The sequence below is a fragment of the Merops nubicus genome, unplaced genomic scaffold, assembly GCF_000691845.1.
Source record: "Merops nubicus isolate BGI_N331 unplaced genomic scaffold, ASM69184v1 scaffold15416, whole genome shotgun sequence".
NCBI classification, from domain to species: Eukaryota; Metazoa; Chordata; class Aves; order Coraciiformes; family Meropidae; genus Merops; species Merops nubicus.
The window spans coordinates 70,975-95,290 of NW_008614488.1; the positions used below are offsets into that span (position 1 = coordinate 70,975).

Genomic DNA, 24,316 nt, shown 5'->3' on the forward strand with positions numbered 1-24,316 from the left:
TAGGGCAAATCAAGGTAATTTCAAATAAATCTTTAACTGGGATTTAATGTTGCTGATAATTTAGGTCCTACCTTTTCAAAGTGGTTCAAAATTAGTCTGGTTTCTGCATGTGTAATTTCGATACAAAGATTTATTTCTAACCCAAGTTGTGGATGCAAGTGATCATGCATTTGGTCTTTGGAAGACCCAAGACTGGTTTTGTGTAAGAGTCACCTGGATGTCCAAACACTGCTGCTGGGAAAAGTTCATACCTAAACCTGCACACACATCTTCGTGCATTCATGTTTCAAGATCAGGGCTTGCCTGTGTCTGAGGACAACACACTGTTTTACATGTGTTAGCAATGCCCAAGTTATTTGTTATTTTAAGACACAGATAATTTCTAATTGCACAGTGCTTTATCATACTGCTTTTGTAACGTATATGCTAATGAGCTAAGGAAATGTTAAGATTTTTATTTCATGCTTATCTTTTTTTAAATGTCTAAAATAAAACATATAAGCCATTTTCTTTGATCATTGTCTTAAAATGAGTGTGACTGCAGACATTTTATGTGTAGTAATTTAGAAGAATCTTACTGACATTCTTATTACTGTGGTTATCCTCATTTAGGTTAAGAAGATTCACATCAATAAGCATTAGAGTAGGTGCAGGTCCCTCTGAGAGTCAGCAGCTCAGCAGCTGACAGCACGACCCTGTCAACTGAGCAGCATCTTTCTACTATCAATAATTTCTGCTTTTGTTATAAATGAGGAAGATTCTGTGTGCCTGCTAGAAGACATTTTCTCTTTTTTCTTTCAGCCTGTTTGCATGATGTTTCTCACAGTGCTTTGCAGTAAGATTACTAGTGCTTACCCATCTTCTGGCTCTGCAGAAAGGTCTTTCCTAGTAACAGCAAATCCGAGGCTGCAAATGAACCTGGGTTTGGAGGAAGCATAGCCTGAGGTATGGTTACTCTTGTCTTTTGTATGGACTTGAGGTACAGGTCCAGGAAGGGAGTCAGAAGAGAAAAGAGAGGTATAAGGAAGTTTAATTCAGTGTTTATCAGAAAAATAAGAGTAATAAAAATAGAATAATTTGATAGTTTATACTGAAATCTTAGTGTAGATTTTCTGGGTGGCTTCTTTGAGTTCTTACAGGAAATAAAGTGATAAGAAATGGTACCAGCATATATTGTAGACTGCTGTTTTAAGCTTCTATTATTTCTACTTTGCTTTTCCTTAGATCTTTGTGATAATGTTCTTGGTTGTAACAGATACCTACAGGAGAGGTTTAGATCACTGCAGTAGCAGACACAGATTTGGTTTATAAAATCCCTTCAGCCGCTTCTTTTCATTTCATTCTGGTTAGGAGAAAGACCTTACACTTGATTTTGCAAGGTGGTGAACACACTGACTGTATCTGTGAAAATTGCAAATGGTCTTGAGCAAGCACGTCCCAAACTATTACTGCTAACAGTTTTGGATCTGAAGCTTCCCACCTTCTTGCTTCTCTCCTCTCCTAATCCATTTAACTCAAGTATTAGAAACCAGAGCATATAGTTTGTATCATCACATACTGTTATTATGTATCATTCAATCTTATAATGACAATTTAGTTTTAATTGAATAACATACCTGCATGCACCCTCACTAATGAATATCATACATTTATAGGGGTCTTGGGGAGATGAAACCATTTTCTGTGTAGCTAAAAGTTTCCCTTTTGCAAACCTGGTGGGTGCCTTTACGTGATGCTGGGACATCCAGGCTGGGTTGTTACCATATGTCTCTGTTGTCTCCATACTTTAAGCCCAAGGTCATCTTCTCAGTCTTTGCATTTTTCTTTATCAAAAATCCACCTGCACGCAGATAACTGGCAGAGGTGTGGACTGACATGCTCTTGAACCACAAATCTGATCTCCTAAGGTTTCGGAAAAAAATAAAACTAAAACCTTAGAAACTGAGCTGGAGTAAAATCAGCCATTTGCAAGTCTTGGCTGTGGGTTTCAATTGCCAGTTTACTTCTGAGCAGCATCAATGTGCCTTTCTGTTAAAAGTAATAAACATTTAAGTCTGTTCTGAAACAGCCATCAGAGCACAGAAACGATTTCTTTGGTTCTTTTTAATTTTCAGAGCTTCTTTGAACTCCTCTGAAATATGTGTAGATCTGAGTCTGGCTAAAGCCCACGATGCAGAGCTAGGATTGAAAAAAGCCACGTTTGTCTTAAAGAGAAGTAACTGTCTGCTCCAAACCAGCCAGCTTTGGGTTGGTTTTTTTTTTCTAATGAATCATTTGGTTAATTTGCTCTGTGCTGTTTGCTGATAATAAAACAGTCTTTTCCTAGCCAAACACTTTCTAATGTGTGCAGTCTGTCGTTTCCATTATTCTTTACATCAAAGAAGTTAAAAATATTTGTTTAGCGAACTTTTGTGTTTAAACACACATCAAAGGCTAGACCAGCCTTTTACATATTTATTTATAAAGAGGAAGCAGGCTGATGTAAAACCTCCCTTGCCCAGTGTTGATCGTACGGAGGTTTTCACTATCACAAGGGTTATTTTGGGTAGTGAGCTTTGTGCCAGTCCTGATGTTACCTGTCGGGTTGTGGTTCTGCATTCCAGGGTCTGAGCTGCACTTAGTCTGTTATTACAGTTCCGGGGCCACTTCTTTGTTTCATGCCTGACTTGAATAATTTCAGGAGCACCTGTTTCTAACAAAAAAGAGAAAACTTTAAGAACCAGAACTTCTTGCTGCAGAAGGTTTTGACCAAGTGAGGTGCTGAGTAGCCTTCAGGAAGCGTTTGTTTGGTCAGCATGAACTTCCTTCCATGTGGGTCGCAATGGCTGGGTTTTAACTGACATTTTTTATATCATCATCTCACTGGCTTTTGGCTGGAAAATGGATTCTTTTTAAGGAACAAGATGGAGGAAGTATTTCGTTGTTTGCTTTTGGAATAAGAAATATGGAACATGTAGTTAGGCTACAGATTGCATGTTAGGAGTAGTCATCCCATTGCCCATATCAGTATTTAATAAAAGGTTTCGTACTGTATTAAAACACTTAACGCATGCTTGAGCAACAGAGTTAATAGTATCAAGAGTCTTTTAGCCAGCAGTGGGAAGTGTGGGTTGGCCTCAGAAATTAGCTTTAATAAAAGGCACTCCTCACTTTTTGCTTTCTGCTTTTTTCTTCTCTAACAAGCATTAACTAGCATCCAAAGCTCTATGTGAATGAGCAGATGTGGGACGGGGCAATAGCAGCACACGGAGCCTTTCATCAGAGGGATATCAAAGGGTTCTGCAGCTGAACCTGGGAGGGATATGAATATGCTTATTTTGACAGTTGGGGCAGCACTGAGGGTAAGCAATTCCTTCAAGGTGAAGCAAGCTGGGTAAGGAACTTGTGCTGCAAATTCTTTCATAAACTCGCTCAAGTACAGTCCTTCCATCTCGTTGACTTTGTTTGCCCCCAGATAATTAAAATGGGACCAGGTAGTGCGTGGCCTTGTCCTTTCCACAGTGGCAATAAGGTGATGTTATTAGACAGGCAGTTTGTTTGCTTGTTTGGTGTCAGCTTATGCTGAGAAATCCTAAGAGAGTTGTGAAAATGATGTAGTGTCACAGGGCATTTCAGCTGTAACCTGGAAATTGTCCAGGGAATTAACCTCCACTGTCCTACCTCCTTTACTATCCATGCAAATTATTCCAGAGCTGGGAACTGGTTCCTGTGAGAGCTGACAGTGCACCTTTTTTGAAAGAGAATTTCACTGATTTTCTGCCATTCTGTCAAAAGATAATTCCTTTAGTACAGGTGAGGAATAGTACTTCAGTAGTAGGAATTAGTAATCTAGCTCCATAACTGCTTTATTTGCTACAACAATAATTATCTTTTTGATTTATGCATCAGATCTTGAAACAAAAGTGTCTTGAGCTATAATTCTAGAGATGGGCATGCCCCTTTTTAATATTAATATGATCTCATAGTGCTAGAATGAAAAGAATAGAGATTTATTTCTCCACCCTGTAGAGAAACTGGTTGAAACAATTTGCACATCACAGAGAAGGCGCTCGCTGGAAGATGTGGGCTGGAACCCCAGCCTGACGCCCTGGCTGATCCCACACCGCTCCCCTGCTGCCCCGGTGCCAGGGCAGCCGTCTGCTGAGCCTCCAGCTGGTGGCCAACACACCCTGCAGAACCTTCGCTGCCTTCCTCCTCCTCACCCCCACAAGTGGGAATTGTTCACAGCACAGCTATTGGTACAGTTCTCCCCCTCTTGTGGGAGCAGCAGCTGACCTTTCAAAGCGAAGGAGCAGTCGTCGTGATGGCCACTGGTGTCAAGACTGGAAAAGAAGAAGCTGACAAATTCTTAAATATTCTAGCTCTGTTTGGAAGGGGAGGGGGAGCTTACACAATCACTTCCATCTTCTAGGGAGGAAAAGGCTTAATTTGGTACTTCCCTTGTCAGAACTTCTCATCTTTGCATACACTACTGAAAACATGAAGCGATAAGAGCCCAACCTCGTGCGTTTTCTAGTTTGGCAGAGACATGATTAATAACATTAACTCTTGTAGTGTGGGTGTGCCAGCCAGTGTAAGAACAAGTGGTGTTTCTGTGGGGAGGAAAATAGCTGCGTCAGACTTGCTAGGCCCTAGATGCACAAGCTGAGGGTGCAAAGGGGAGTGATTTTATTTAGTTATTTTTAAAGCTCCCCGGTTTAAGTGGCAGCTCAGGAAGCACACATTTTTCACTTCTTAGATGAATCAGGATCCAAAGGACAAACATGCACTCACAGTGGGAAACTTCTGCTGACTAAACAGAATATGTCTTCCCAAAGTAGTAAACTGTGAACTGGCAGAGTGTAACTTCCACCCAAATAAATGTCTTGGTATTCTGATGGGACAGCTTCATGTTTCTATTTATTTTCATGACAACGGAAAACGCTCCATATCCCAGCCCCCAGCTTGGTGGTGGTTCTGGGCTTTGGAAGACTGATTTTGTATCATATTCACCAGTGGTAATTTTGAAGCTACCAATGAGATATGAGGATAGAATTTTAAAATACCATTATAGTAATTTCACTGAGTTCTCTTTCCTTCCCCTGCACGACTTGTGCGGCTCTCGTTTTACAACACTAGGAGGTAATGATGAAATGAGTTACATGGGAAAAATAGGTTGTGTGTGGAGAAATGCTGCAGTAACAAAACCTCTGCATTGCCCGTACAGTGCTTTGTAGCACAGGAAAGCCTGGGAATAAATAAATAAATATACTGTGCTGAACTTTTGACAAGTTTGAAGCGAGAGGAACCAAGGTTTTGCTCTGTGCTGAGTCCTCAGTGATCTGAACAGCTTCGTCACTGTATTAAATGTTTAAGTCTATCATTAGAATTTGCCCCAGTAGGTTTCAAAGTAGTCTGTCAAATACATGTTCCCAGGACTAGCAAAACCCATATTTTTAATTATTTATTTTTTTTTCTTAATAGAAGGCAGACTGATTTATTCCTCCAAGTTCAGGTATAAAAGTTTCAGTCATTTAGAAGAGGCAGTTAGTTTCTGCATCATTGAATTCCAGACCTACATGAGCAGGAGATGTCAGGAAGGTAGTTAATTCAGCATTGGAAGACTGGAAAAGCATTCAGTTAATAGCCACACTTTGTACTTCTGAGGCAGGAAGATTCTATTATCTTTAAGTGGCTTTTTTAGACACGACGTGTATGTTTTATTGCAGATTGGGAAGTCAGGGAACAAAGGGAAACAGATACTCATGGGATTTGTCTGCTGAGGAATTATTGAAGTGGTCAGCTGAAGCTAATCTCGACTTTCCCATTCAGCAGGCAGTAAACTGGTGATCCTCTGGTTCTGGAGTTATGTGGCATGTGGCTGTGAAGAGTAAGAGCAGTCCCCCTTTCACTCCTGTGTAGCAGCAAGTTAGAAACATCCTTTGAAAGTAAATCCAAAATAAAAAGTAACACTAAATAGCTTTTATAAAATGTTTTTTTAGACAGCTGTAAAGAAGGTACATAACAGAGTACGTCTTGCTATCAGATTTTTGAAGTGGTTGTTGAATTCCTGTTGCAGCAATCTTTATATAAAATACCAATATTTACTACAAACAAAATATGGCTGAAAAGGCCTAACCCTGCAGGGGGCTGGTTTAATCTGGAATAGCCTTGACTGAATAGCCTGAGCCTACTTTCTATTATATTTCCACCGAGTCTGTTACATGCTGTTAATTGTTCCTTCACCTTTGTACTAGCCCCTTACCAAGACAAATTTACAGCTTCATCAGGAAGATGTGCTCCAAGAAGAGCAGAGGATCACAGAGCTTCCACACACAGCCCCTCTTAGGAGGGAGTGTTTAGTTAAGCATTAACAGCCATCGTGCTGAATATTTTAAGAGTTTATTTTATGCTTTACAAAGCACTTTTATGCCCATTAGAGATCAGTATAATCTGTGGATCCTTTCCCATCCAGGTCAGCAGTTTGTATCTTGCCTAGCTACTTAGATTTGGTTACTATCTGGTGGTAGCTCATTGGCCCATGCAAAGCAAACTGGTTGCACAATTCCAGCCACATCATCCTCCTCTTAGAAGTACACGGAGGTACATCAGCCAAAAGGCATCGAGGAGGGACACGCTGCCTTCAAACCCCTTCGGTCTGCTGCAGAGCCAGAGGGGAGCATGTCATCATCTAGCCAAAAAAACTGACTCCACTGAGATCAGTGGCAGGTCTTGGAAAGGTAAACAGGCACCTGCCCCTGGTCAGGCCCATCTCACTCGTGGGGAGCGGCTCCGAGCTCAATAATCTCCACGCTCTTTTATGTTTTCATACAAAAAATTTAATAAATATTACTTTTCAAGATTTATTGCCAGGAACAACACATCAAAGATGCATTTTCATATAACACTAATATCACAATACAAGGTATCTTCATGATCTCGCTGGTTAACCACCGAGATGACTATGTTTATAATAAGCCTTTTTGATCTTAAACGTTGTAATAGCACTTTGATTTCCTCACTTGTTAAGGCGGGCAGTGTAATCTATGGCAAACCTACACAGTGATCTTACTGGACATTCTACTGTTCAAGTATTCAACAACTAGCTTATTAGAATACTCCCTAAATGCAGTAGATTACAAAAAAAGTCAAATCTACAAGTGGTTCAGTATTACATATTCATGGTGAGAAAAAAAAAAAAAGAATTAGAATTTACAAAATAAGATTGCTGTGTTTCCAACTTCACACGCTAATTTGATATTTTAATTACATGCAACCACTCACATTTCATCTACATAAAGTAATAGCTCAGTTTTGTTCCCTTAAACTGCTTCTTAGCAGATTATCTGCCTGTCACTCGTTTTTCAAGTCTAAAGCAGCAAAAAAAATTTTCTAGTCTAATTATCTAAACTGCCTCAGTCAGTACTTACAAATAGTCTTAAAGTGATGATACTATGGAAGGTGTTTCAAATGTTGGACATTGTACAAAAACCAGCATCAAGGCATGAAAGCCCATCCTATTAAAAATAAACTGTTTTAGAACACCTTAGGTTTTGGCATATAGGCAACATGTAACAAGAAAATAAATTCAAAACAGAGGAGCCACAAGCTTACAATGCTATCAAAAACCTTCAACTCTAAACACGTACATATAAATAAAAAGGAATGATATTTTAAGGCTCTTGATTATTAAGTTAATAAATCAAATATACACAGTGATTAATAAAAAAAGAATTATTTACATATCTATACAAACTTCTATTTTTGACACATTTTCCTCTTTAAATTCTTCATTTACCAGCAACTGCTGACAAGTTCCCCCCACCCGCCCCCAACAAAAATACAATAAAAAAATAAATAATAAACTTATTTGTGATAGTTGCTGTGGTTCCGAGCTGCAAAGGCACTTTCAAATACAGAACTAGTTGTACGTCACCATAAAACCAATATACAAAAAACTCAAATTCAATAAATATAAATAAAATGTATTATTCTAGAAAGAAACTGTATAAATGGGGACATCTGGCAGAAAAAAAAAAAAAAAAGGAAAATTAACACAAAGGAGGAGTAATAAGGCTATGTAATTCCTTATGAAACGTTTCCATGGTGTATCAGCTACAGCTGAATTTACAGGAGGGCACTTTTGACTAGTTTTGCATAGATGTGAAATGCAGCACTTGGTATTCCAGCCAACCACAGCAACTATCATTGCCAGTGTAAGCCAGCTTGTCAAAACTTAAATTAACACAGGGATTCTAAGTAAATAATAGCCTTAGACTCAAATATTACACAACAGTTTAAGAACTACAAGCTCTTGAGTGCCTTTGTAACGATCCTTAAAGGCCCTGCATGGCAGCACCCCACCGTCTGCTATACAATGTACTCCATCCTATTTAGGCTTTGTGCACTTTCCAAGTCTCTGTTGTCCTGTTTATTTGTCCAGTTCGGGTGTTTTGTGGGTGTGCTGTTGGGGGGCTTTTCATCTCTGTCTACCAAAGTGTAGGCTGGCTGCTTGGCGAATCGGGCCTTCTGCTGGTGCTTGTCCATGTCGTCCTCCTCCACCTCTGAGTTGTGAGTCCTTATTTTGGCGATTTTAGAGTTTTTGTTCTCGTAGTCTTTAATGGGGACAGTGTTTGCTCCGTGTTTCTCAATGGGGTTTTTGATCTGGTTCAGCTGCTCCCTCACGTTGTTGGTGGTGTTGTCGTCGGACGCCGTGTGAGTGTGGCTGCTCTGCTTTCTGCGCTTGCGAATGCACCAGTAAAAACCAGTTACCAGGCAACAGATCCAGGCCACTGTCAGGACCGAGCTCAGTAAGGGCACCAAGAAATCTGGAAGAGACAGAGACCAGTTAACCCTGCTGCAAATCCAGCCTTCTGGTCCAGCCCTTCTACAAAGACAGCGAGTCTCTGTTCTCAAGCTGTATTTGTACCACTGGAGCCCGGACGGTACCAGAGGGATAACTGGCTGCTTGAGCATGCAGGGGGGGTGTGAAGTGAGGTCAGGGCACAGGGGCACCGAGTGCCAGCCCTCGTGGGAACGTGGCAACGTCCGCCACTCATCGCTGGCACGAGTCACACTGCCCTTGTGACATGGCCCTGCCGTGGCACCCAGCTCAGAGGGAGCATCTCCTGCCCCCAGGGCAGCTGGCTCCACACCCACTACCATCACTCTTCTCTCCTCTGGAGGCTGCCAGTAAGATGCCAGCACATGCCCAGCACTACAGAGAGAGCCAACAACGGACACTCCCAACAATATTTAACTCATCACATCTGGACAGCAGTGGCATTGCCAGGCAAACACACAGGAGCTTTCAGAGCTTCCTTATTTCTCCATGAAGAGCACAGAAGAGCAGGAGCCCTTTTAACAGGTTAGGCCACTGATTTAGAGCATCTTCCAGAACCTGAGGGTTTCCTTTAAGTATTAAGATCCTGGTGTAAAGCCTCCCTATTGTTCCCAGTTAACATGACCAGGAGGCAGAGAATCTCAGACTTGCTACAAACCTCAGAAAAAAGCTTCACCTGCTTTGAAAGGCCATTCTAGTCATTGAAAGGCCATTCTAGTCATGGCAAAACATGGGATTTTGGAGCTGAGGAGGAGCTCACCTGTTTTGTTTTTAACAGGTCGCCGCTGCACTCTGACCTCGGCGACGGCAGCGATCAGTGTGTTGTTCCCGTCCCGCTTACTGACAAGGTCAATAATCTTATCTGTGATGTCTTTGATTGGGTTCTCATCCTCCCCAATATCTTCTGCAGACTACAGGAGAAGTCATACTATTAATACCGAATGCCTGATCAGATGCCTGGGTCATTTGCTATTTATAAACTTCCGCAGTCACTTAAAGGCTCTCAGTATTTTTAATACTTAAAAAACAAAACAGAAACAAAAAGCCCAGCTGTGGGCAGAAACTAATAAGGCAGAATTTCTGTCCCCACCTTTACAAAGACAACCAAAACCACCCCCAAAAAGCAGTGTTCAAGAGAGTATGCAAGATAAATGTTTTGTTACCAGTTACAGTGGCCACCAGATGGTAGCTGTCAGGTATGCACATGTAACTAGGATTTCTTCCCTGTTCTTAAAGGGAATTGGGATGGAAACTAAACCACAAGAAGTGCTGACAAAGCCAGGAATTAAGATTTTTATGAAATCCACATGTTGTACACCTATCCAAGCCATTAACTACTAAGACATTTAAAAATATTCCAGGAATACTTACAATAGCAACATGTATTTCATTATTTGCCAAGTGTGAGGGCTCGCAGGTAATGTAGATGGAATATTCAACAGAAACATTCTTTAGAATATTCAGATTCCTTAGTTCACTGCAAATGTGCTCTGTGGTAAGTCCCTGGAGGATACAAAAAAAGGTGTTGGGTTTTTTAAATTTATATATGCACATGAACACACAGATGTAAAACTGATTTCTTTTTTTGCCCTGAAGTAAGAGTTCTAGAGGGAAGAGAAGGTGGATTTCCCTCCAAACCAGTTTTTGTTCTTCCCAGGACACAAAAGCATTTAAGGTAGGAGTCTGTACTAATTCTGCTACACCTTCCATTTTCAACTCATCAGCTCTTACTGTACTTTTAGCCAGTCAAAAATAGTTCCCTGCTGTGGGCAGCAAGCCTGTGTGTGCTGCAGCACGGGGAGCTCCCTCCTGCTACTTACTGGTGCCATCATTTCCTTATTAAAGGTGAAGGTGATGTTGGCACAGTTGTCTTGGTAGTAAGAATCAGAATTGCATTTGGTCTTCACAGGCTGTTGATTCGAAGGCCAGCATTCCCCCACCGCAGCACAAGGGTGGGTGAAGCAGTGGTCTTCTTTAAGAGGAACACACACGTGGCCAGCTGGGCACTCGTTGTGGCCTTTGGCATGTATCACACAAGGTCGAGGACCACACCAAACCTGAAAGAGAATAAATGCTGCTAAGCAACCACTGGTGACTGGACAGAAGAGAGTATAAGCCAACACGCAGCACAGCTGTACCTTAGAACAGGTGACCTTCCCATTCAAACACTGACAGGTATTGCAGTCATCATCCCACTTAGCCCCATCTGGCATTACTCGAGCACTGGTAATGCAAGGCCTTCCTGTAACTGAAGAGAGATTGAACACAACTGTAAACTTAAAACAGGGAAAACAGTGAAAAAAAAACCCTTTTCCTAACTTCATCTAAACTTAGCGATAAGTTTGCACCTTCAGTAAAGATAACTGCTTCAAAACAACACCCGACCCTCTGAAACCACAGAACCCCAGAGAACAACAAACCCATTAGCATGCAATTAGACAGCTCTTGCTCCAAGTGCAGCTGTGAGCCCTGCAGTACCTTCCTGGCAGCCCGGGCCACTGCGGCCCGGCGGGCAGATGCAGCAGTACCCGTTGATTTCATCCACACACGTCGCTCCGAAGGCACAGGGTGAAGACTGGCATTCATTGATATCTACAGTGAAAAGGAAATTTTAAAAATTACTCTATAATATCCTTTCCATTTTGTCAGAAAAAACATAGAAGAGATTTGCCTACAGGAGCTTTACGTTCGTTTTCCAGCGTCTGCTCGTGGAGAGATTCTTTTTAGCAGCACCGGTATAATCTCAGAGCAAGTTCTTTGAAGTTTGTGCTGTGTGGCACTAACAAAGATCAAAACCTGACCCCTATGGCTACTTAAGCTTTTCAAGGGCAAGGACACATTCCTTGCACACAAACACACTTCCTCCTTTTGACATACTCCAGAGTTGTCCCCCTGCTAGACTCTCCGACTGAAGACAACGTTAAACCCCTTTCCAGTCCTATTGCTGCGACGAAGCTTCTATTTCCATGGCTGTTATTAAAAGAAAGTGTTAGTGTCCTCCTACCTGTAATTATTATTAAATTACAGGGAAGTGCATACATCACCTCAGGGCTTGTAGGTGGATTATTAATTGACAAGGTTTTTGGCTGGCACACTTTCATCTCAAGCAGAACCCTATGCCACACAAACACATTCTAACTGGGAAGACTACCCTGAGGGGCATTCTGCCCACTCAGCTGAACCAAGAGGTTTCAGCTCCAGCTCAACAGACTTTTAAGATTTCTTTTGATTTCAGTGCCATTCCTGCCCTCTCCCCACATCTGCTACAATCTGGGTACGGATACGGAAGACACGGGACATCTATCGTGAATCTGATCAACCACTTAACTCAATTAAGATGATTGTCTGACAACCAGATTCCAGCAAGACAAAAATCAAGGTGAGGTGCCACTGAAGCACTTACTGATCCTGCAGTCGGGACCTGCGAAGCCTGGAGCACATTCACAGCGGTACCAGTTGTCTCCATCCACACAAGTGCCACTATTATAACTATAAAGAAAAGTCATTGTATGCGTTAAACTGCTACAGATAAAAAGAATCTAGAATTCTAAACCAATAAAAAAGCAAAGGATGAAAGATAAACACGTTAAACTTACCAGGGGTGGGGACTGCAGTCGTTCGTGTCTGCAAAGCAAAGCCAGACAATATTAAATATGCAGACTTTGGCTTTGACTTGCTGTCAGTAAAGAAGGATCAAACTTCCCCTAAAGCTCAAGTTGTTACACTTAGCTCAACTTTAACAAAAATATGCTGAAATTCTCTACTAAATTGATTCCAGGCTCCTACCGCAAAATTTGTTAACTACATTGTGGAACACATGTACACAGGAAGAGATCCTTGTAAAGAATCTAACAGGGGAAAAAAAAGTGGAAGCAGACAGAGCTGCTCGTAGAAAAAGAATGCGGGAGAAAACAAGACAACATCTGTCTCCACTTAGCTCATTTGCAACTTTCTCATGCCCAGGTCAAGGCTCTATCACATAAAGTCATTAAAAACAAAGATTCAGGTGATGCTAAAGCCTACATCAAACAAGCTTTCCCTTCTGGTTTCAATCTCGACTCCGAGGGCGACAGGATGAGCTAATGTTCTCATCATGCAACACTCTGGAAAAGTTCAAGCAGAGACGACTTACTCTGAGTACATGTGGGTCCTTCCCAGCCCTCCTTGCAGACACAAGTGAAAGAGTCGCCGCTGACGACGCAGGTACCGCCGTTGTGACAGGGGTTTGGCAGGCAGCTGCTGTTCCTCGCTGCAACAGAAACAAGATTGGCCGCTAAGTTGTTAGAAAGCCGTCAGAACCGAGCCAAGAGGAAAAACTGAGGTCACAGATTCAGCTTTGCATCTGCTTCCTGGCGATTAGGAGTATTTACCTATATTGCAAGTGGCTCCTTCCCATCCTGCAGGACACATGCACTTGAAAGTGTCCCCCTCGTCGTAGCACGTTCCTCCGTTGTTGCACGTTGCCTCATCGCACTGGCTGTCACCTGCAGAGAACCCAAACTACCCTTAATACCAGTGCTTTCTTAAGGCCATGCAACAAGTTCAAGCAGCCTAACAGAGCATGCCTGTTATGTTTTGGAAATGCTGAACTTACGGGAGTGGCAAGTTTTTCCTTTCCACCCGTTTTTACATTCACAGAAGAAGTCGTTGACCAAGTCTCGGCAAGTCCCTCCATTGTGGCAAGGGTTTTTACTGCAGTCATTAATATCTAGATATGTTAAGGAGAGAAATCCAGCTAAGCCATGTTTACAGAACTGACAATGCTTGAAAGGTACATGTCCCATCCCTAATTTTGGCCTGTATTTCATGGATTAAACACTTAAGACTGTATTTTTAAAGCTTTACGCGCTGTCACAGATTAAGAATATTCTACCACATTCCTCCAGTTTGTTTTCATTTTGACATCTTGTTTCAGTAAACAAGTGAAAAGGCCTGTTACATAAACTATCCTATCAGTGTGGGGACAGGAACTGGGTGCTCCACTCTTCTCTGCCCACAACTGACAAAACACATGTGATGCACAGACAGGCCGTGTCTAAAACAGAGCATGCTTGTGCTAAGGGTTTCCTACAGGAACTCATCCAAAGGACAGAGCAGAATCTGGAGAATAGGAGAGCCAGGTTCTACTCCCAGTCCAGCTCCATAACTTGGGTTTAGTTCTGATACAAAAGCCTGGCACTCAGTGGAAACACCAAAAGAGGCCACTTTGTCCTCTACCATGGCCTTTGGAGTTTATTTTGAATTAGCACTGGGCGCTATCATCTTAAAGACAGTAGCAGCCATTCCCTCCTGATGTTTTCCCAAGAGATCTCTCTGCGTGCTGAAGAGCAGTTAACTCACTTGTTTCACAATACGTTCCTTCCCATCCATCACTACAAATACATTTGTAGGAGTTGATGCCATCGATACAAGTGCCACCATTTTTACAGGGGTTGCTCTCACAGTCATTAATATCTGCAACAGTTTGGAGACAAGGGGAGAGAAAAAGAGAAAAAAAAATTATCAGAGTTGAAGTACAGTTACAGGAAGTCATCTTATTGTGGACTATTTGGTGCTACTTCCATTTCTAAAACCCTTTTGACAGGAAGGGTTATAAGCAAGATGAAAAACTGCTGAAAAACAGTGCACAGAGTGATGAGCCTTTCACTCAACAGTTACTATTAAAAAAAAAACCAAACCAGGGATCCGTAAGATCCATGTTAAACCCTGCTACTAACTACCTCAGACCTTGTATACATAAGGTTTTTAAAAACATACAATTCAAGGCCAGAAGGTTCATTGCTGTGAACTTTCCCCAAGGCCTAGCAAATTCCAGTCTGCCTCACCCAAGTGGGATATGAAAACTTAAAACAGTTCCAAGGTTCACTGTCACAAGAAAGAAACCTTCAAGCAGTCTGGGAGAAAAGGATGGGAAAGGTTTTCCCAAAAAGAGGGGTTGGTAAAATATGCTCTTTTTAGCTCTTACTCTCATGACAGTAGGTGCCAGTGAATCCTTTGTTGCATTCACAGGTGAATTTTCCACCTGCTTGGCTCTTGCATTTCCCATGAGGGCCACAGACGTTTGAAGAGATGTAACGAACCCCTTCGGGTGTGCTGTTAGAAGCTACTGCCACGGTACAGCTGTCAATCACTGCAGAAAAACAGAGACCTGCATGAGGATTGCCCATTCTATCCCACTGCTTCAGTGAAGAGCAACATTCTCATTTCCAGGGATGGACCGTTAGCCCAGCACTGCCAAATACTCTTTGCTGCTTTAAAGTAAAAGGACTTTACCACGGATAAAATAATCACAGCATCTAGTCTGAAGATTGCTGGACCACGTCTGTGGCCTGGAATAAATTCAGCAAAGCAGACTATTGGCTGCACGTCCACAAGGTTGTTCCCATTGACCTGCTGGGTGACACAAACCTTCACAGGGCGTTGTGCGGCAGTGATCTTTCAGGTGGGAGCAGTTCTTCCCTTCATAGTCTTCAGGGCAGTTACAGAAATAGTCCATAGCAAGATTGAAGCACTGGGCACCATTCTGACAAGGATTTGGCTCACAATAATCTATGTCCAGCTGCAAGTAGTGCAGAGAGAGAAAAGGGGAGGGGAGAAGGAGAGGGAAAAGCTGAGTGAAACAGCAGTTTTATCATAGCTTTCCCTCACTATGACAGGCAGACATTGTGGAATCTGACCTTTTTATCTGCTGCCTCAATGGATTGTTCATAATGCACAGAGTTTAGTTAGACTGCAAAGATTTCAGCAGACAGCACTCTTGATATTAAACAGCCAGGGAAAGCTGAGAGTGCACAACAAAACCCGACATGCGAACGTTCGCCGTCTGTTTCACAAAGAGAATCCTCAGCAGCCCGTCAGGGGTTTTTGTTGCTTTCTTTTCTCCTCCAATATATATTAATCAAGCACTTTCTTGGCAGACTGACAGCAATATCAAGTAGAACTTTATACTATGGTTCACTGGACGCGAGGCATTCAGCGCACAGACCTCGAGTGCTGGTAGAAATGCCACTGGCTGAGGGCCTGCCTTTCACCCATGCTTCTTACCTGACAGAGGTTTCCTGAGAAACCAGCAGGACACAGACATTGGAATCCATTGATTTCGTCCTGGCAGTGACCCCCATTCATGCAGGGGTTACTTGCGCATTCATTGATGTCTTTCTCACAGTGATCTCCTGCATAGCCAGGTGAACAGATACACCGATAACCATTAACCAGGTCCTGGGAAGGAACAAGAACATTTAGAGTTAAGGTCTTTCCCTCCCTTTTGATAGATACTCTGATTAAAGAAAGAAAAAAAAGAAGTAAAAAAAAAAAAAAATTATACATTCTCTTCCTATGTCCAAACAAGGCAAGAAAAATATTTAGGAGATGAAATAATATACAACACACACCAGTACTGTCTTACATTCTTAATTTCCAGGCAGGATACATTAATCACATTTTGAAGTGGAGTATCTACATTTACAGCAGGTAGTTTGCACAACCATCAGCCCATTCACTGGTGACACTGGCAGTGAAAATGAGCTATTTATTTCAGCTTTAGTTTTTGCCCTTGCTCTTTTACAGACATACCCCAGCATGCTGTAGCATGACATGGGCCCTCTCCACAGCCCAAAGAAATGACAATTTATACCAGGTAATTGCTATTTTCCACACTATTGGTGTTTAAACTCAAATGTTTTAGTTACTGTTGCAAGTCTCAGGGACACCCAAATAAAACAGGAGTGGCTCACCCGACAGGATCCTCCATTCTGACATTGTCCACGACAGTCATTAATATCTGCAATAAAATTAGAAGGCAAAAATATATTTACACTAGATAGAGAGTTCAAGTCTCTCTAAAACTGCAGCTAGATAAACCTTTTGTCAAGTTTCCTGCATGCCTTCCTTGAGATAAGGTTATTATAATGGGTGGGAACCTTTCGTGATTTTTCTCCTAGAGGCAAAGAAACTTCACATCATTGTTTTAGTCACTTTATCAGAATATAGCTATGTTATGGACTAATGAGTTTGATAAAACTGTGTATTTGCATTCCACACCAACTGCTCCCTTTCTGAAAACATCAGCCACTGGAACTCTGCCTGATGTTTAAATCTGAGCTTAGAACTCGGTGGCTTATGTACATACACACACACATGAGTGGCCTTTAATAAACCCCAGGACACAGACACTTACTTATATCACAGTTGTGGCCAGACCAGCCAGCAATGCAGTCACAATAGTAGCTGCCAATCAGGTTCCTGCAGGAGTTGGCATTGACACAGGGTTTGCCCTCACATTCATTCGCATCTGAAAAAACAATGTGAGTGGCCAAATGCAGGGCTTGTAGGGCAAGGGGGGGGGAAGAAAAAACCCCCCAGCCTACAGCCCATTCTCACAGCAATCATCAGCACTTCATTCAGCTCCCAGAGGAACTGGGAACACACAGCACGGATTAGCGGGACTCCAATGAACAAAAGTCAACCACACATCAGCCTCTTCAGTCTCTTTCCATTTCTTTGCAATTAGAACATACAGGCTACGCTAATTATTTGGTAATTACCCAGCCACTCATTAAGAGCAGCTTCCCCCCTCCCACCTCAACGGAGCATTTTGAGGGAGGAGTGCTGCAGCCTGGTCACTGGGATTAGTGTGTTGTGTAAAGAATGCAGCCAGCTCACTCTTCGTGATATCATCCACATTTTGGAACTCAGCTGTGAACTCCTTGGTCTGGAGGAGTTGACATGGCTGAAGAGATACAGCAACTTTCTCACAGGCTAAAGGAAGCAATTCATGTGGGGGTGGGTCTGGAAGGCACACACATGCACCCTCCCCGCTTCATTTAAGGTTTAAAATATTTCTCTTTGGTTAACTATTTCCTTCAGCTGCTGACAAGCACCAGCAAAATGACAGAAGGAAGCCACCTGATGCTTTGAGACCATCCTAGAGTCTGAGTCCTGCAAACACCAATGCTGAATATTCTCCATGTGCCAGAATATCTCCACAGGCTTTGGAACCATAAATGTGCTTAAAGCTGAGGGCACAACTGCTCCTCCCTGCTGGACTACGACTCCCTCAAGCAACACTCAATGAAGAGAGAAGCAGTTCTCACCTAGCTGGCACGTTTTGCCAGTCCACTGAGGTGGGCAAATACACTTAAACCCATCAACTAGATCTTGGCAAGTTCCTCCATGACCACAGGGATTTGGAGAACAATCATCGATATCTGTAACACAGAATAAGGAGAGGCTTAAATCTGTTACCCAACAGGTGATGTCAGTAACTGACAAATGTGATCAATGGTTCCTGCTACCAGGATTTGCCCTGAGGGACAAAAAGACAACAGGACTTCTTGGAATTTCTAGGTCTACTCCCATTTTGGCAAAAGCCTCCTTTAAAAATAACAGTGGTGTGAGAAAGGGTTCAAAGCACTGGAGAAGAAGTTTACACCTGTCGCCTTTTTGTCACAGTGGAAATCAGACTTTGATCCAGCAAGTCTCTCTAAACAGTATTTTAAACAACTTGCCCAAATGCTACAGAAATTTGGTGTTCTGCTGCTTTCAAGAAGCCATTGGCCATTCTTTCCCCCAGCATTTAACAAAAACCTTGGAAGAAGTAAGGACTGCCCCACAAATTTATCAGGGAGTAGAAAGACAGATCCAAACGAGTGAACCAGCACGATTTTAACACAGTTCTAGAGGGACTTACTGTCAGTGCAAGTTGGTCCAGCCCAGCCAGGCGCACACACACATTCAAATCCCGTAGACGTCTCTAAGCAGCTTCCCCCGTGGTGGCAGGGATCGGAGAGGCAGGCGTGCTCCGCTGCGCCGGGACAGGAGGACATCAGGGTAGGGACTACAGCCCCAGCAGCCACCCCCTGCTCCCTCCACACACTCCTCCTCCAGACACACCAGCACTGCTCTTGGTTGTGCTCCCGCGAGAGCTGCTCCCCTGCTAAGAACTCCCCCACAGGCCCACTCGCCCCTGCCCGAGTCGGAGCCAGACAAGGCAGCTCGCAGCGATCCCTCTGGGGAGCACAAGGCTCGTGTTCAGAGATACCAGCTGCACATGACAAAGCATGAACAAGCAAGTCTGCATCTTTGTAGTTAGCCCTGACATCATAATTAATATTAGAAATTGACTTTTCCCCAACCTCATAAAATAGAGCCAAAGCCAGGCACTAAAAGCTGGCAAGACTGATGTGCTAAGTGGCAGCTCAGCAGCTGCAACCAACACTCACCGATTTCACAGTTCTGTCCCGAGTAGCCCTCGGGGCAGGAGCACTGGTACTTATCAGGGCCAGTGTTGCTGCAGGTACCACCATTCAAACAGGGCGGGTGGGTTCCACAGTAGTTCAGATCTGCAAGAGGTGAGGAGCGTTCAAGCCGTGGTTGAAAAACAACAATACAACCATCACCATGTGCATGCTTCCTTCTGTTAGTCTAGAGCCATTACAGAACACATCCCCACACTGGAGCAGGGCAGGACAGGGAAAAGTTAAGGACATATCCCAACACCACCAGAACGGCAGAGGAGACAAGGCTAAGAGCCTGGAGGACAAAAGCCACTCCCACCACGTTTCAGGAGGCTCACTGGCTCAGGCTCACACGTGCACACTCTCCTCGCTCAGCCTGCCAGTGTTAAAATTCAAGAGTTACCCTTGGCTATCCCTAAGATTAGCATACCTTTATCACAGAGCTGACCACCCCAGTTGGTTTCACAGAGGCATTGCCATGGTTCAATGCAAGTGCCATGGACACATCCTGGGTGTGGAATGCACTTATCACAATACTGTCCTTGCCATCCGTACTGACACCTTCATTAAAAATAAAAGAAAAATAAAAATCAGAACAGGGAAACAAACCCCAAACCCATTAGAACTGCTCTGTGTGGATGCAAGTGTAGAACTCCAAAGCTTGGAGGAAGACTGGAGGTGCAGCAGAAGGGCAAGATGAGGGGAGGGGAGAAGCCATTCAAGGTTTGTTTGATGGGTTCTTGTAAACAAACATTTTAGTAGTTTTGCCAAGGTCTCTGTAGCTGGCCTCCTGACAAAAGAATAACTGTTCTGAGAGAACCAGCATGAGGCCATTCAGCACAATAATACTCTTTTGGAGCCGCATACAAATGTGGCAGAGAGGGTGGGTGTGCACTACAAATCAATCTCTGGACTTTGACAGGGCGCTTTATAAACTGGGGGGGGTGGTGGTGCTGTGGTGTGTGAAAAAGTCAGTGGGAACAACATTTATCCTGAGAGCCTCATGAATATGAGGTTCCAGGCATTTCAGCCACGCTGGGTTTGCAGGAAGACAAACAAAACCATAAACAGCAGCTCAGAGCCCTCGGCAGGGCAGCAGCAGAGCGTCAGGAGGTCTCTGCTCTGTCGGAAGTTCACCCGATTCTGAACCAGGAGACACGCAGCAAGTATGGACTGGGCCACAGTAAGAGATGAAAGGGAACACCACACTTTGGGATTTTACATGTGTTCAAAGAAGATCAGCTGTCAGTGGATTCCAGAGTCTGATTTATGCTAACCTCTTCCCAGAGAATTACTGAAACACAGCCAATACTGACAAATTGTAATTTCACCTCTGGAAAAGAATTTGGTATTATTTAAATTATTTACTGACACTATCAATGAACTACCTGAATACTGTACTTAAAAGAAAGATGTTCTTTTAAAGTAAAGCCCCCTTAAGGGAAAGCTTGGTTTAGCTTTCACCGAGTTCTCTCTAACAAGGCAGACAAAGGATTCTTCAAATTAAAGTGGATCTATAGATAGAAACAAGGAAAACAAGTTGAAAATGAAAAGCGAGGGTTTGTTGAGGTACTGTATTTCATTAACAGGTCCTGAGAGTAATTGATCAGCAGCAATTATCCGCTAAGCTGCCACTAAATTATGAAAACAAACCTCATCTGTACAGAAGTCAGCTAAGCTTTCTATTTATAAAACCCCCCACCATTCTTCTACTGGCAGTTTCTTCTCATGGGAAAAAGCTTGAAGGGTCTGTCCATTGGGTAATGACACACAGCGAGTGCTGAGTCTGACTTCCCTTCTAAAAATCTCAGGTGACAAACTGCATCCTAATTAACTTTTTTTTAAAATACCTATTTCAGTAGCAGCCTATTCAAAGTAAATGGGAAATTCTTATTAGTTTATGTTAAAAAAAATCATGCTAGTTCAACTTCTTGTCTTCGTGTGCAAAGAACATGAAAGAAAACCAGATCAGGCAGAACAGCCTCTCTCAAGTAGCTTTTGGAGAAACCTTCTGTATAGGCAACATGGTAAGAACACACAAAGATCAAAATTTAGGAACATGCCCTTTTAAACTGTGTTGCATTCAAAGCATCTTGCCTGTGAGCTTGCACACAAGCAAAACTAAGGGATGTCACCTGCAAAACCAGGTATCCAAATCGAGAATTTTACTCCTTTCTGCCAAATCAAAGGGTTGGGGAGTTTTTTTTGTTTGTTTTCTTGTAAAGCAAGTGTAAAAAGAAACAAGTAATTAAAAAAACACAACATAGAGATAAATAGCCATGAGCTTTAGAGCCAAAGATACGACTTTCTTCAAACACAGCTTTAAAGTGCTACAAACAAAACTGGATAAGGCCGTGGGCATTTAAAAATAGAGATCGATTCCAGAAAAAGATTCATGGCAATAATTCTTGTTTAATATGTGTGCAGCAGTTTCTCATGAGAAACTGAAAGCTCACTTTCCTTGTACAGCAGTTCATGAGTAAATATGGTTTTGTTGGCTGGCCTGCATTGACAAAGTGGCTCACACCAAAAGGGAAAAGGATATTTTAAGAATGTTTGCAAGTTGTCTGTTGTACCAGAACCCAGAGCAGTTTCTGCTGGGATGTTATTTTTAAACCCTGTTGCATTTGTAACATACAGGCAATATGACTCATCAAAACTTAAAAGAAAATAAAATCTTGTCTCTGTGTTCACTTTAAAGATATTGGTCTAACTTGGCAAGCAGAAGTTATCTGAAAGCACCAGAAGGACAGCATTGTTTCAAGACTATGCAAATCAAGTGTGGGAAAGTTGCACCTTAAGTAAATAAGAGCACTAGTGCATGTCTGGGCAGTGAGTGGGAGGTAAGAGACTTAGAAAGAGAAAGGAAAGAAAAAAAATGTGGAAACAAAGGCTGTTGTTCTGACTAGGAGACAGCAACCCCTACCAGGCATGTTTATTCTGATGACAGAAGCACAAATCACTGGGAGCCTTGATTGATATGCTCCTCTCACCATCTGGCCCCCCAATACTTCCTACTACTTCAGGCTTTTTTTCCTCTTTTTAATTAAAAAAATATTTAGATTTTGTGTTCTGGGGGTTAACCACCTTATATCAGTGCTGATAAACTTTCAAATCATTGAGCATCCTCCAACAGTACAAGTAGTGTGACTTTCACTTTGACGTCTCTCTCTCTCATGGAGGACAAGAAGTTATTTCCCAGCTTACTTTCAGAATGTTCCTTGATGATTTGGGGAGCTGGAAGGGGGAGGCAGAAGCACAGTTTACAGGGACAGAGAGAAATCTAACTGTGACTATTTAGGCTGACTTGTCATATGGTCTGTCAGACACCTCAAATTTCCTTCTTCTTTGAACTGTGCTTATGAACCGCTTCCTGCAAAGGTTTCCAGCAATAGAGAATCCACCAATATGTAACTTAAGCAGCAAATTTAATCTTTTGTTCCTTCAGACTCCTGAGGTTTATTGGTGAATACCCGATTTTCACTTTTAACCCTTCCTACACAGGATCAATAGCAGCACTTTGTAACCTAGGAAGGCCCACTGCATGTAAACAGAGAGGATAAAGGGTTCCATGAAGCAACTTACAACCAGTTTGTTGCTAAAGAGCATCTACATTTAACAGCCATTAACCCTCTGCTAGTAAGGGAGAAAGTTTCCCTGTGCTGCAAACATACACTGTATATTTTGAGGCATTCCAAATATTTAGTTGCTGGGATAAATTCTGCTTTTCATTGTCTCCTTGCCAGGACAGAACGGACTTCAAAGCACAGGAGCAAAATTCAGCATTCATCGGAGCCCACTGACAAGATTTCATCCCAGCTATTAACCTCTCAGCACTCGGAGCCTGGCTCACAATGGTGAAGGAACCAAGAGACTTAACTAATCCCATTCTAAAGCATGCTTGACTTTTGCCTACTGATGGAAGAAACCAGGGGGTGGGAGGGATGAAGGGGGAATCAGTGAAAGGGAGAAGAGGAGAGAAAAGCCACACTGTACTTCAAGCTTGCAGTTGAAAAAGCCTATTAATCAGGCTGTTGAAAAAAAACATACCCACAAAACATTTGCACTATTTATGCAGGAACAATTAGTTAGTGCTCATTAGGCAGCATTCACACGATTTATCCCATACTCCCCTCCCCACCAGCGGCACCATTTCACAAATCAAAAGCTTCTTAAAATTATCAGTGCATTAAAAGCCCGCTCCCCTCTTATTCTGGGCAAGTCAGCATGAATAATGTGCCTTGGTTAAAAACGTGACTCCCAAAACACTCTCCCTCCCCAATTCTATTGGGTTTAACATCATTTGTTTAATTATTTTGCAGGGTGAAGGGAAACGAGGAGGGGGAGAGGGAGCCTTTACCTGCACTCTCCTGGAATTGTGCAAGAACCGTGCTTGGGGCTACATCCCTGACGACAAATAGCTGTGAAAAGAGAAGAGAAGAGTATCAGCACTGCTGCCCACCTCCTGCATCTCCACACTCGTGGGAATGTTTTAATCCCTGACCAACACTGTAATCCCACTAAATCCAAAGTTTTCACAAGTCTCTCCTATCAATTCTACTGGAAGGAAAACCAAGGTAGGTGGCTGCCTGCGACAGGAAATCTGTCAGCTAGCGCTGCAGAGGAGTCGTACCAAAGGCTGCTCCAAAGAGTGGGTTCTATGCAAGAGAAAGTCTTGCAATTTTTAACCATGCTGGGTTTACTTTGAGCCATATCTCTGAGCAGACAGGATATTAAGATGAGCGTCTATTCAAATTGCAGGTAACCTCAGTCAGCAAAACATGCCGATAGTCTGTTCCTACTCAGAGTCCTGCTTTCTCCTTCTGGAATTACTTAGGAAGTTGCCATTCCCTAATAAACATGTTAAATATCATCTCAGGTAGAACAAACAGCCTGGGACTTTTCAAACACCAAAGCTTCACACTTGCCAGGTCAGCTCTAAAACAAGTCTCTCCTTCCTGCTTGTCTTGAAGTTCTACACCAAAGGGGAAATCCTTTTTGAAGTCAGCAGCAAAACTCCCATTGAAGTCAGTGGGTTGGGTTTTCTTCCCAAGGGCAAAGATGTGGATAATCAGAGAAAGAACACATCTGTTAAGTGCCCAGTACTTGTCAAACCCCTCCAAGATTTTTAAGCGAGGCCAAAACCAGTCCTCTCCCACCCCTAGTTCTCTGTGTAGAGTTAGCTGCTCTCCCATCAACCCCTTAGACCTGTGGACTGCACAAACTGACCACTCAAGTTGCAACCTGGATATGATGCACT

General features: G+C 42.7%; 1 protein-coding gene across 1 annotated transcript in view; it reads right to left on the reverse strand.

Annotated features, from left to right (window-relative positions):
- Positions 1-7,215: 7,215 nt before the first annotated feature.
- The window catches only part of JAG1 (jagged 1), a gene marked incomplete at its 5' end in the record, with an annotated part of 34,047 nt that continues 16,946 nt past the window's right edge, over positions 7,216-24,316 (reverse strand). The window contains 22 exons of the mRNA XM_008942256.1: positions 7,216-8,807; positions 9,582-9,732; positions 10,193-10,324; positions 10,642-10,878; positions 10,960-11,069; positions 11,300-11,413; positions 12,225-12,310; positions 12,418-12,445; positions 12,954-13,070; positions 13,192-13,305; positions 13,416-13,529; positions 14,162-14,275; positions 14,787-14,951; positions 15,230-15,380; positions 15,866-16,039; positions 16,555-16,601; positions 16,998-17,111; positions 17,914-18,027; positions 18,510-18,623; positions 19,042-19,161; positions 19,487-19,617; positions 23,417-23,477. Of these exons, the coding sequence (XP_008940504.1) occupies positions 8,350-8,807; positions 9,582-9,732; positions 10,193-10,324; positions 10,642-10,878; positions 10,960-11,069; positions 11,300-11,413; positions 12,225-12,310; positions 12,418-12,445; positions 12,954-13,070; positions 13,192-13,305; positions 13,416-13,529; positions 14,162-14,275; positions 14,787-14,951; positions 15,230-15,380; positions 15,866-16,039; positions 16,555-16,601; positions 16,998-17,111; positions 17,914-18,027; positions 18,510-18,623; positions 19,042-19,161; positions 19,487-19,617; positions 23,417-23,477 (2,966 nt within the window). The remainder of the gene's footprint in view (positions 8,808-9,581; positions 9,733-10,192; positions 10,325-10,641; positions 10,879-10,959; positions 11,070-11,299; positions 11,414-12,224; positions 12,311-12,417; positions 12,446-12,953; positions 13,071-13,191; positions 13,306-13,415; positions 13,530-14,161; positions 14,276-14,786; positions 14,952-15,229; positions 15,381-15,865; positions 16,040-16,554; positions 16,602-16,997; positions 17,112-17,913; positions 18,028-18,509; positions 18,624-19,041; positions 19,162-19,486; positions 19,618-23,416; positions 23,478-24,316) is intronic.